This window comes from Sinohyriopsis cumingii, chromosome 7 (assembly GCF_028554795.1).
Source record: "Sinohyriopsis cumingii isolate HCF-2022 chromosome 7, ASM2855479v2, whole genome shotgun sequence".
In the NCBI taxonomy this organism is placed as follows: domain Eukaryota; kingdom Metazoa; phylum Mollusca; class Bivalvia; order Unionida; family Unionidae; genus Sinohyriopsis; species Sinohyriopsis cumingii.
Window position 1 is genome coordinate 58841215 of NC_142967.1, and position 13930 is coordinate 58855144.

General features: G+C 40.6%; 1 protein-coding gene across 2 annotated transcripts in view; it reads left to right on the forward strand.

The window, feature by feature from the left end:
- Positions 1–13930, forward strand: part of LOC149795335 (ankyrin repeat and SOCS box protein 16-like) — a 66758-nt gene that overhangs the window by 23352 nt on the left and 29476 nt on the right. For both annotated transcript variants that reach the window (XR_016422308.1, XM_089965107.1), the window contains exon 3: positions 2854–3081. Coding sequence is in view for 1 of the 2 variants with exons in the window: in XM_089965107.1 (XP_089821233.1) it covers positions 2854–3081 (228 nt within the window). In the remaining variant the exon portion in view is untranslated. The remainder of the gene's footprint in view (positions 1–2853; positions 3082–13930) is intronic.

A 13930-nucleotide genomic window follows, 5' to 3' on the forward strand; every position in this document is an offset into this window, starting at 1 on the left:
TCATCATTGGGATATAAAGTACTCCTTCCATTGGACCCAAGAGGTACAAGATATGGACAGTCCCTAGCTAGATGACAGGGATGAAATGTAAATGCCTGAGCCATCCAGTTCAGCAGTGGAAAGGATGGAATTCAGCTTTAAGGCAGCTATAGAAGGAATCTATGATATTCAGTCTCAGTCCGAATATCTGCCTCCTCCTACCATCATTCCTACCTACAAGGTCAAAACCTCTGTTGATGTGGATGGTGACTGATAGTCCATCATTTAGGACATTGCCTCAATCAGCAAAAGTTGCAGAAGTCAATGGACTTCTATCAGGAAAAAAATTTGACCCCGATAAGGCAAAAGCCTTTTTTCCACGAGTCATTTGCCAGCTAGTTTCTTGTCTCACTGGTATAAGTCACACTCTGGTGCATATTATTTGGAAATACTTAATATTGACAAGAATTTTTCCACTTTTGGCATGGCTACACCACTTTGTTATAAAGTGGATTAGCAAATCTTCAGTGCCACCTCCATGCTAGTGAAGAACATTATAGCAGTTTACCCTCTACTTGATTTAGCATCCTGGCAATTTTTTGCCTCTCAGAGAAGGCCAGAAGTGATCACACCTGGGACTAAGTGAGCTGTATAGCCAAGTTTGTCAATAGGGTCATCTAACACCCTTATGTTTTCCTGCAACATGGACTTAGATGAGATGCACACTTATTTCTGTTATCAAAAAGGGGGAAACTAATAATAATACCCTCCACTGCTCCCAGTAATCAGTTGGGAGTAGGGAAGAGCATTAAGCTTAGCATTAGTTTCCCATTTTGTTACTGATAGAGACATATTTATAAATTTCACATTGTAAGATCTGTGAACAACGAAGCAATTCTAGGATTTAAATATGTACTCATTTATTATGGAAGTTTTCCACTCTGTTGTGATAACCCATTTTTGTTATATGCCTATCATAAGGCAGAGCATATTATGATAGAGCTTCCATTTGTCTTGTACCAGTTTCATTTCCATAAAAGAGCTTGTGTTGTCCACCATCTATAGTTACCACACGCTGTGGATTTCTTGTACATGATGTGCAGTAAGGAACATGTACATGATGTGCAGTAAGGAACATGTACATGATGTACAGTAAGGGACATGTACATGATGTGCAGTAAGGAACTTGTACATGATGTACAGTAAGGGACATGTACATGATGTGCAGTAAGGAACATGTACATGATGTACAGTAAGGGACATGTACATGATGTGCAGTAAGGAACATGTACATGATGTACAGTAAGGGACATGTACATGATGTGCAGCAAGGGACATGTACATGATGTACAGTAAGGGACATGTACATGATGTGCAGTAAGGGACATGTACATGATGTGCAGTAAGGAACATGTACATGATGTGCAGTAAGGAACATGTACATGATGTGCAGTAAGGAACATGTACATGATGTACAGTAAGGGACATGTACATGATGTGCAGTAAGGAACATGTACATGATGTACAGTAAGGGACATGTACATGATGTGCAGTAAGGGACATGTACATGATGTACAGTAAGGAACATGTACATGATGTGCAGTAAGGAACATGTACATGATGTGCAGTAAGGAACATGTACATGATGTGCAGTAAGGAACATGTACATGAAAAATTATTTCTGCACAACAATTAAAATGTTATGCAACCTATATGACTTTTGGTATGGTTTATATTTTTATTGATTTTGGGAATGAAATGTTCAAAGTCATGGTAATTATAACTTAAAGAAGGAAGATGGTGAACAGTAATATTAGTTCATCTCAGAGACCATTTCATATACAGTAGCATAAAATCTAGCTTAAAGATCATCTCAAGTCTGTATATTATCCACCTCAAAGATTATCTCATGTTTGCTTAGTATCTACTTCAAAGACTATCACATGTCAAGATCTTATCCACCTACATCATTTCATGTTAACATAGTATCCGCCTGAAAAAACATCTCATTAACATATTATCAACCTCAGAGATCTTCCTATGTTAACATAGTATCGATGGCAGAGACCATTACATGTCAAGATCTTGTCGACGGCTCCGGTGGCCTAGTGGTTAGAGTGGCCGTCTTGGAAGCAGGAGATTGTGGGTTCAAACCCCAGCCAAGTCATACCAAAGACTTACAAAAATGGTACTAACATCTGCCTTGCTAGGTGCTCAGCTTTAAGAGGTTAGTGTTAAGATTGGTCGGCCTGGTGTCACGATAATCCGACTTGGTGGGAGATCATGCTACATGTCTGCGGCATGTTGCCCCAGCGCTAGACATCACTATAAACTGCCACACTGCAGACATCATAGCGATATGGCTGAATAATTGTTAAAGCTATGTTAAAAATCCTAATCACAAACACACACAAGATCTTGTCCACCACAAAGACTCACTCGTATCAGCATTTACCTCAAAGAATGTACTCATCAGTGTCTTTTACACCTCAAAGACCATCCTGTGTCATAAAAAGACCTCATGTCAGCATATTACCTGCCTCAGAGACCATCTCAAGTCAGTATATTGTCCACCTCATGTTAACATAGTATCCACCAAAACAGGTTAGCATATATTACACATAAAGATGATCTCATTAGCATAGTATCTGCCTCAAAGACTATGAGGTATCAGTCTTCCCAACCTCAGAGACCACTTCACATCAGCATCTTGTCACAGCAGCATCTTATCTTCCTCAAAGACTATCTCACATTGGCACATTATCTGCCTTGAAGAGAGTCTCACGATAATATATTAGTTGTTTAGAGTTTGCAGCAAAAATGGCTGGAGTCAAGTTCTTTTTAAACATTTCATCTTTTTGTTACAATTTTCAGCTGTACCGCATCCGGGTGGGACAACTCCACTCCATCTGGCTGCTAGCTCTGATCATGTGGCCTGTGTCACTCATCTAATTTGGAATGGTGCAGATTACAATGCAGTGGATGAAAAAGGGAGAACAAGTCTGTACATTGCATCACAGAAAGGATTTGAGAGATGCATACATGCTCACTTAAATAATGCTATATGGAGGGACATTTTATCACTACCTGTAAAAGAAACAGGTATTTATTTTGTTATATACTACAGTTAGCCACATCTAACATGTACCCAAGTGATGATAGTATACCAGGCTTGACTTTGCATTAAGGGCAAGCAAATCAGGTCAATGGTATACAGCTAAAATCATAAGTAGGAGAAACAGGATAGACCCATTATTTGTTGGCACATTATCCACCAGTAGGCTATGTTGCAACAGTAGGCATTCGCTTCTATACTCTTTGGATCAACGAAGAATTTCCGCTGATTAATCAGTAGTGATGTAAGAAATTAATGAGAAAAAATTATGAATAATTCCCATTTTCTAATTGAATTAAACAAGATAGACAATTACATCAGAATCGTTTCTGCATTACATTTTCACTGTCTCAAATGCACATGGGACAACATATGGGGAAAGCTGTGGAATGAGAGAGAAAAAGAATTTGGGCCTGATAAAACCTTTGAAACTGGACTTAAACCAAGTAAGCTAAAAGAACCTGGGTCAATGTAATGGTATGTGTACACTTTCCATGTGATTTAAATACAGTGTTCACAATACCAATGATATAAATTTGCAACAGCTTGTCAAGATTAGTCTGTACATTCTTGCTGAAGAGGGGCAGACATACAGTAATATTTCATTTTTATTTTTCCCCTTTTTTAAAACCTAAAATAAGGTTCTAAATACAGACTATTTAAAATATCTGCTCCCCCCTCCCTTCTATCTCACTTGCTTGTTAAGGCAGCAGACAAATTGACTAACAAAATGACATAGGGATGGACAATAAAAAAATGCTTTTATGGCAAGTCTTTCCCACCATCACCAACACCACCATGTCTCTCTCTCTCTCTCTCTCTCTCTCTCTCTCTCTCTCTCTCATTGGTTGGGCTGTGGGTATATTTATGTTTCCACAGTGTATTTCTCTCACTCACTTTCTGTCTGTGGATCTGGACTGTCATAAGAAGTAGGTGAAAATCCATGCAAAAATGAGCATAGCAGATTTTTGCCTGTGATATGCGATGATGTTTCTGGTGTTATGAATGATGGTAAAATTTACAGTCAAATCTATTAACAGCATTGTGAAAGAGAAATAGAGGATAGAAACAACTTTATAGTTGGTAGCAATATTATTTAAGGGAATAATAATGATTTATATCAACTGTAAATAATTTAAATGTTTAAATTACCTACTTTTAGTTTGTCATGTTGCTTAGTTTATATTTCCCACATTTTTCAGGATACTTGCTACTAAGTGAATGGCTGTGCAATCAGTGTTCAGAAAGCTAACCACGCTGTGTTTGGAGTTCTCTCCTTTCTTTATTTAAACCTTGTATCATGTTTAAATCATATATTACGACTCTATGGTCACTAATAACAAAAAACAAAACCAACAAGTTTTGCAAAACTTAACAAACAATTTAATTATCAAATTTATAAATGAAACTGTGAGATAACTTAAAGTATTATGAAGTGAATCCAAACTAATCATTGCAAAGGTCTATGAAAGTCCTGAATGAATGAGAAGTTCCTTATAAATTTCAAGACCAGAAATGTACTTATCCTTCAGGAACCATGACATTGTCAAGATGTTGTTATCCAGAATTCCTTTGAGTAATTTGCAATAGTTCCAGAATAATATTATAGTCCAAAAAATAATGAGCACTTTCTATTTCCACTGAACAGTCCAAACAAATATTTTTCATCTTAAATAATATTGAAGTACAACATAAAACATGTCTGCAGACTTACAACAGGAACACAAGAAGATCACATTACTCATTTTGTATCAGACTTGCCTATTCATGTCACCTATCCCAATCAATGTAAAGTTAAATATTCTTCCAGAAATATTAAAACACCATCAGCCAACAAGTAATTAGGTCATAAGTGCCATTTAAGTCTTATTATTAAGATTATTATTAATACATGTCACCACACACGAAAACATCTATTTATAGATCCTGTGCAATACTAAACTCTTAAGATACTCAAGTCACGTAGGCAAAATTTAACTAAAGATATTCTGTAAAATTTATAGCCATGAATAAAAAATGATAAAAGTTAGATACAGTCATGTACCAGGAGTTAAAAACATAGATATACATAACATATATGTGTATCATATATTTATTTAATCAGTATGAATGAAAATGGAAGCTCAAAAAAAAAGAAAGGAAGAAACTTATAAAGTTGCAGCGAGGATTGTGAATAGCTGCAAAAGTAAATGACTACATTTTGTAGCAGACACACTGGGCAGGGATGTGAAGTTCATTCACTGTCAATACACAGTTACCTGTAATCAATCTTAACTGCATTGGAAGTGCAAGTATATGTATTTGTATTTGATATTAATAAAATATTTGTATAGTATGTATATGTACACTGTATCTTTGATATTCCACTCGTAAATTTTTCATTAAAAGGAAACTTGGCAAAAGCCTCATTTTCCTTCCTCTCAATGAAAAATTTGTCTCATGGTATATCAGTGATACAGTGTACATACTGTGATTTGAAATTGAATGGTTTTTAATTCAAGGGCTGATGTTTCCATGAGACAACATTTAAAGATTTTTAAAAAATCACTTTGAAGGCTAATTTACATTGATTGTCAAACACAGATTTAAAAAACAACATAATTATTACCTAAAATATCAAGTGGAGAGTAAACAGAACTTTGAATATATCACTTAGAAATATAATATTTCTAAATCAGTATAAAAAAATATTACAGTTACTTTGCAAATGAATTACGTTCTTCACTAATTTTGCAATTTAAATTGTTTCAAAACTTTATTCTAATCAAAGCCATATATATTAATACTCTTCAATCAATTATCATACTATTGGTATGATCTGTTTGTGATATTTAAATTTGGTTTTTGTGCTCATTTTGAAGGAGTACCTTCTTTTGGTTTCGTACTGCCATGTTTATTTTCACAGTCTGAGTTATTCTCATTCCTAGAGGAAAAACTCAGATTACTCCCCTGAACCATTGTATTTGTTTGTATTAATATGTAAATGTGAAAATTAATTTTGTTACAACACCATGTCACTAAAACAGTAAAATTGAATGATGCACACTTTGTAGCAGTAACATTAGAAATGATTAGGTATGAAATAGTCACTTATGTCCTAGAAGTATGACAGAATAGATAGAGAATCAATTGAGATCAATAATTACAACTTTTTTGCACATATTATGACATCATTGGAAGAGATATGCAGTACTTATCATAATCAGTTCTCTTCAGTTTCTATTTGCCATTTTTAGTCTTCACAGCCGATTTCCCATCAAACTTTATAAATGGTGCTAAATTCCAGTCATCTCAATCAATGTCACGCAAAATATCCTTTTATCTTACAAAACAAAGGATCAAAGTTGACATCTATGTCATATATCAGTAATCCCACACAACCATTACAACTTCTCATTCATGCATCAAAACCTGGGAATATCGGTCAAAAGGATATGTGTGTGTGTGTGTGCAGAGATTTACCAATCCACTTGCCTGTCTCCATGTACAGGCTCAAGTTCAATTTGGGCAAGCTCTAATTTGCAAGGCACTTGCCCACAGGCAAATCCAAAATTAGAGAGGAATACAAGATACAGTGTATGTGTGTGATTAGGATTTTTAATGCAGCTTTAACAATTTTTCAGTCATATTGCTACGATGTCTGCAGTGTGGCAGTTTATAGTGATGTCTAGCACTGGGGCATCATGTTGCAGACATGTAGTATGATGTCCCACCAAGTCACATTATACTAACACCAGGCCAACCAGTCCTAACACTAACCTCTTAACGCTGAGCGTCTAGCGAGGCAGCTGTTAGTACCATTTTTGTAAGTCTTTGGTATGGCTCGTCTGTGCATTTGAACCCACTACCTCCCGCTTCCGAGGCGGACACTCGAACCACTAGGCCACCGGAGCGGTCATACAAGATATAATAAATTTTATTTAATATTGGTGGGCAGGCTAAAATACAGTAAATCTGTGTGAACTAATTTACTGACAAGGGGTCATGTTCAGTTAGTAATGCTAATGTTCTGCAAGTTTTATACCCTGCAATCTCACCACAAGATGTGTGTGTGTGTGTGTGTGTGTGATAAGTAATAAAGGGATTTGAGGTGGTTCATGAGGACTTTCAAGTCTTATAATACAGATCTTCTGATTTTTGCTTTTTGTATTGTTGAATTATTCTCAAGACATTTAAAGAGGAATATTTAATGAAGCCAGTGATTTTGTAGTTCAGTTTATGTCAAAATGCCAAAACATAATCTTTCACCCAATAATATAAAAAAATGAAAATGAAAAAAGAAAAAAAAAAACAGGCTAAGAAATGTAAAATTCAGGAATACCAGCTCTGAAACATTTCTCCTTAGGATGAACTGGCTTAGTGGAGTACTGGATTGCAATGACTGAGCAAAGTTTTAAAAAAAACAGCCACAGTAGTTCGATATTTCTTGCAGGCTGAGTGTGGTTGTTTTGTCATTGCCACTTTCTAATGCTGATAGAGTGAAGACATTTTTCTCAAAATAAAATTATTCAGATGTAAATCTTGACCATAAAACCATTGAGTGCCTGTTAAGTGTGAGACATAATCATCACGATAAATGCCCTTAATGATCTTGTGAATGAAACTAAAAAGCTTGTTGATTTTACTTTGACAAATTTTTGGTAGTGAACTACAAGATATACACCTGTTCCTTTGTTAGATTGTCATACACAGCTCGTAATAATTAATCACAATGGCAGACTAATAGTATATTTTCTTTCATGTCTCGGTCTAGGAAATGACATATTAGAGAAGATCATTATGACCCTCAGACTAAAAAAAGCCAGAAAGTTAGCAACAATTGCAAGGAGAAGGAGAACAAATCATCCTAAGGAAATCTGAAGCATCAGTTACAAAATACTGCACAAGTGTTTCCCATTATTCAGCACGAGACATGAAATCATGAGCATCAGCTACAAAATACAGTGCCAGTGTTTCTCCTTCAAATACATTCCCCAATCACATTAACGTTAGGGATATAAGCCTGCTACCTCTCGAATCCAGCCCTACTAAAAGATGAAACTTCGTCTTTTCGGTCTATCTCATATAGACCAAAGGGCAATAACTCTTGCCCCTTACCTCCCCTTGCCACCACCGGGTGTCACTAGTTTTTATGTTGTTGTGGAGTTTAACGCCATTTTTCAGCACGATAGGCTATACATGGCGGCCAGTATTAATGGTGGAGGAAGAACCCGGAAAACCCCGGAAAGAACCACCGACCCACGAGAAGCTACTGGCAAGCTTTCTCACATGCCCACATTGGCTGAATCTTAGACTCGAACCGCCGCAGACAGAGGTGAGATGGCAGTGATCCGTAACGAAGAGCGCTTTAGACCACTCGGCCACTCGGGGCCCCCACTAGTTTTTAAGCTTCGCTTGTACTGATAACACATACATTATACCTCCAAACAATCCAAGCCATCTTAGCGTTAAATTGGACCATCCGAAGTTAAATTTGGATTTATTGTGTTGGACAATCATTCTTCTACAGGTTCTATACATTATTTTAACAATTGTTTTTCAAAATTGAGTGACTTTGTCACCCTTACGGATTTCATTTACTAAAGACCATGTTACACACGCTATCGTGGAACTCGTGTTGTCAATTAAGAGTTAACGCGATATTGACTAATTTCGCTTACTCCGTTAGTAACGGTTGTGGTATTAGCGAATTAATAACATGCTGAATTGATAATTTGTGCTTTGTTTTCTTTTCTTGTGTCGTTTCAGTAGAAATGTCAACCAAATGCATGAAATGCAAAAAGTTCAAAGCAAAAGAAGACAACCATGACTCTTGTATTTTATGTACTAAGTGTACATCATCTATACCATGCAGCGTGTGTAATACTTGGACAGAGCAAACGTGAGCTGATGTAGTCCAGAAGGCAGCGAAAGGGAGGGTTAGACGGAATAAGTCGAAGAAAGATAGCATTGATGTCCTCGGTATACATCCAAAGACAGCCTCCATTGCGAGCCTTGTGGGGGATGTTGGGGTCCCCCCCCCCTCCACCTAAAGTTTGTCATCTGCAACCATCAGCCACAATAACATCAGCGGCAATGGAGGAAAATAATGTTGACAGGGTACAACAGTCCAACTTTGAACAGATGCATTGTTTGGTTCAGGAAACGACGACACAGCTATTGACATCAGGCCAGATATTACCCTTATTTCCCTCGCTCGCTTCCACAGCTTTTTCTGACTCTTTGGGGGAATGTTCCCCCAATGTTAGGCTGCCCAGTGGGCGTAAGTCCCCCCGCATGTCCGAGTATGGCCTTCGGGCCTGTAAGTCGGGACGCATGGGGTTCTTACCGGATCCATCGGATCCATTTCTTTATACAACCTCTACATCACCGGCCATCCAGCTGTCCCAGCATGGGGACCCTATTGCTAAAACGGTCCAACCAAACATGACTTACGGGGATTTTAGTGATAAATCCGTTCGTCAAGCTGTACCGCCGGCAACATACCAATACTATGGCGGAGATTTTAGTGAGAAATCTGTCCGTCCAGCCAGGCCATTGGAGCAGCCAGTACCAGTGATAGCAGTACCGTTGCCAATATTCAGACCGACCACAAGCCGGACAAACCAGCCAGCAGGGCCGGCCGTCCATATGTTCACGGCTTATCCACAAGGGAGAGTTAGTGATGGTGTTAAGGATGACGGAATCGCGTCATCTATGCCACCTGGTATGCACTATCCAGAAATGCAAGCTATTACAGAACACGACTCGGCACACAGTGAGGGTGACAAAACTCCTGCAAATCAGCCGTACGCAGATCCAACCATGGAACGGACTGAGTTTGGCTCAAGGCAGCAGTGGAAGAAATTTATAGGGTGTTGGCAACTTCAGAATGCCCTCCACCTCCTACCGCCACTCAAGACTACAAAGTTAAGACGTCTGTAGATCTTGACGGGGAGGAAGAGACGCCGTCCTTCCGGCTCCTTCCCCAGTCGGCAAAAATTAAGGACATCAATGATCGTCTATCAGGACGAATAGGTGATCCGGGGAATGCTAAGGCATTCTTTTCAGAAAGCCAAGTACCAACGACGTTCTCGTGTCGCTGGTACAAAACTCATTCAGACGCCTTCAGTACGGATCTTCCGGCCCTGGACAAAAATATGGCAGCAGTTCACATGTCCGCTCCACTGTTTTACAAAGTGGACAAAAATGTGTTCCATGCCACGTCAAAGATAGTCCGGAACATAGTCGCTACATCTTCAATGTTAGACTTGGCTTCATTAGCCATTTTTCTGACTCACAGAAAAATCCGACAATGACCACGCTTGGGAAGCGACGGCCCGGATTGCTAGAGTTATTAACAGGACAGCTCACCATTCCATGGCTAATATGTTGACTGCTTCTGCCAACTTAGACCTGTTACGATGTGATGCAAGTCTGCGGTCCATGTCGCAAAAGCCCCATCATACTCTGGCTTTATGGATGACTCCGTTTGGGGTCACCTTTACTCTTTGGAGGAAAAATTGAAGAAGTTCGGAAGCAGGCAGCTCAGGAACTGCCCCTCCAACTCGCCGCCCAACCCTCGCAGGCGTTTAGAAAAAATCAGCCTCTGCCACAGTAGAGGGATGATTGGCGGACCAGGGACAAGGGATCCTTACAATCAAATGTGCAGTATAGATCCCAACCCAGTGCCAGGAGATAACAGTCTAATCAAGCTAGGAGGCAACCATACAGAGGCGGTAAGAAACAAAGTTTCTCCATCTTCAAGTCTCCTAACTCTAAAAATTTACATACCCTCTCTACCACCCACGGACAGCCAACCTGTGGGCGGCTGCCTCCTGCAATTTCAGGACCACTGGACCACCTTTTTTTCCTCAGAACAGTTGGGTGATCCAGGTCATTTCGGAGGGACTTCGGATTTCATTTATCCAACCCCCTCCCCTGTCCTCCTCTGCCCTCTTCACGGACGTACCGTCTGATCGGGAGAAGGATACCTTTCTACAACAGGAGATACGGTTGCTCATAGAAAAACGAGCAGTGGAGATTGTGGAAAAAGAAAAAAAGAATAGCAATCGCCAGGGTTTTATTCCAGGCTGTTTCTTATCCAGAACACAAGGCAAGTTGAGGCCGATCATCGACCTGACTCACCTCAACCAATACATTTTACCACCGAAATTCAAGATGGAAATGGCGAGATCAATCCGTCTTTCCATCCAGCGGGATGAGTATGCCATCAGTCTAGATATGACCGACACATATTTTCACGTCCCTATCCACCCCGCGTCATGGAAATTTCTCCGATTCGCTTACTGCGACGCGGTTTATCAGTTCCAGGTCCTACCCTTTGGCCTCAACATCAGCCCTTGGGCTTTTACCAAGGTTATGGATTGCGTCGTCACCCTGTTCCGCTTGACTTCATCTACAGGGATGGCAGTGTACTTGGACGACATCCTCCAGAAACATATGGTAAGTTCTATTCTGCTCAAAGGCAGAAACGATCTTTTAGCACTTTTAGATCATCTAGGCTTTCTCATGAAGTGGGAAAAGTCCAATCTCCGCCCATCCCAGTGTTTTGTCCATCTGGGTATGGAGTTTCTCACCGATCTGAATCTGGTACGGCTTCCTTGCGCTCGCGTAATCCGGATCGTCAAACTCGTCGTGTCCGTTTCCAACAGGACGTGGATTTCAGCGAGAGAATTCTTGCAACTCCTCGGATTATTCAATGCGGCGGCGGACTTGATCCCGCTTGGCCGTCTTTTTATGTGTCCCTTACAAATGACATTACTGGCACAATGGCTCCCCTTTTCAAGTCTCCTCGATCAAACAGTAATGATCATGCCCGAGATACGATCGTTCCTGCATCAGTGGCACAACCCCGGTTGGCTGTCCATGGGGATTCCTCTGGAGATGCCCCAAGCGGAGATAATGGTATGTACCAACGCCAGTACCTACGGTTGGGGTGCCCACCTGTTGCTGGACTTCACTACAGTCAGCGGCACGTGGGAGCCAGGGGAGAGGCCTCTCCAGATCAACCTTTTAGAAATGAGGGCTGTCATCAATGCCTTTCATTTCTGGAAGGATCAACTCTCAGGAAAAACTGTCCTCATTATGTCAGACAACTCTATGGTGGTGACTTACCTCCTCAAACGAGGGGGCACCAAATCACCAGACCTGTGCATTCTGATCTGGCTGTTTCTACGTTGATGCGACAACCTCCACATCAACCTACAAATCAGACACATTCCCGGCAGACTCAATACCTTGGCCGACACTCTATCAAGGAAAGGTCAAGTCATTCACACAGAACGGTCACTCCATCAGTCAGTCTTTCTTTGGATTTGCACACTTTGGGGGCGTCCAATGATCGATCTTTTTGCGACAAGGTGGAATCGCAAGTTGCCCACCTTCATCTCTCCGGTTCCAGACCCAGAGGCTTGGGCCGTGGACGCTCTGTCAATCAGCTGGGAGGGGTTGTGGGCATTCGCCTACCCTCCCACAGTTTTGGTACCGAAAATAATCCAGAAGTTAAGGGGTCAGAACTGTCGGATGATTCTGATTGCCCCTCTCAGATGGAACAAGTCCTGGGTCACCAATCTACTCGATCTAGCGATAGATCTACCCAGGAAGATTCCAACCAGCCGAAATCTTCTCAAACAACCGCAGTCACAGGTGTTCCACCCCTGCCCAGACTGTCTTCTTCTTCACGCTTAAGGCTCTTGTCCGGGCAGCCTTGCGAGACAAACAATTTAAACCTTCGATTGTGGAGAGAATCTCAAGAGCAAGAAGGCCCTCCACTCTGAAGGCTTACGAGGGAAAGTGGCGTGTTTTCAGGGACTGGTGCCATATCAATAACATCGTCCCTTTGAGTGTCTCACTCCCTCAACTGGCCGACTTTTTTCTCTGGCTTTTCGAGGAGAAACAGTTGGCCCTAATTGCTATCAAAGGCTACCACTCCATGATATCAGACACATTCCGCCATCATGGTAGATGTGATATTGGGCATAACAAAGATATTAGATTTTTTTGCCAATTTTGATTTCAATCGACCAAAATCCCTCACCCTGTTTCCAAAATGGAATCTGTCCTGGGTTTTAACATGGCTCAATTCAGACAAATTTGAACCTTTAGCCCACACTTCGTTAAAGCTACTATCATACAAAACATGTTTCTTGATAGCCTTAGCTTCAGCATGCATGGTGAGCGAGTTACATGTCCTTTCCAGTGACCCGAACTTTCTTCAGTTCAGATCAGATGGTTCGGTGGTCCTCCTGACACAACCAGGCTTTGTAGCCAAAAATAGGTTACCATCCATTGGCAATCAAAGAATCATCATTCACTCGCTCTCTTCCATAGATAAGTCCAGAGCAGCAGCCATGCAAGATCCTGTTCATGCACTCGAGCACTATTTAAAATGCACAGAGGCGTGTCGGGACACACGTAAGCGCCTCTTTCTTCCGGTCACAGCTGGTAAACGGGATATCACCCCTCAAGCCCTTGCTTCATGGCTGAAGTGGGTTATACACTCAGCGTACTCTGAGGTCTCACAAGATCAGAGTCGCTTCATGAAGATTACGGCTCATGAGATTAGAGCAATCTCGGTGAGCCTGGCATTCGAATGCAATGTTTTGATCTGAGATATAATAAAAGCTGTTGGCTAGCATGCAGAGTCAACCTTCTCCAGTTTTTATCTCAGAGATTTGGCTTCGCAGAGGCAAACCTTGAATCTGGTAGGTCCGGTGTCGGCAGCCCAGATGACCACCAGACCCATTTAAAACAATCAACACAGCCTATCAGCTTCACTGGATTTGCCAGTGAAATTTCGTAGGTAAGAAGATTTCAATAACTATCTTCTTAACC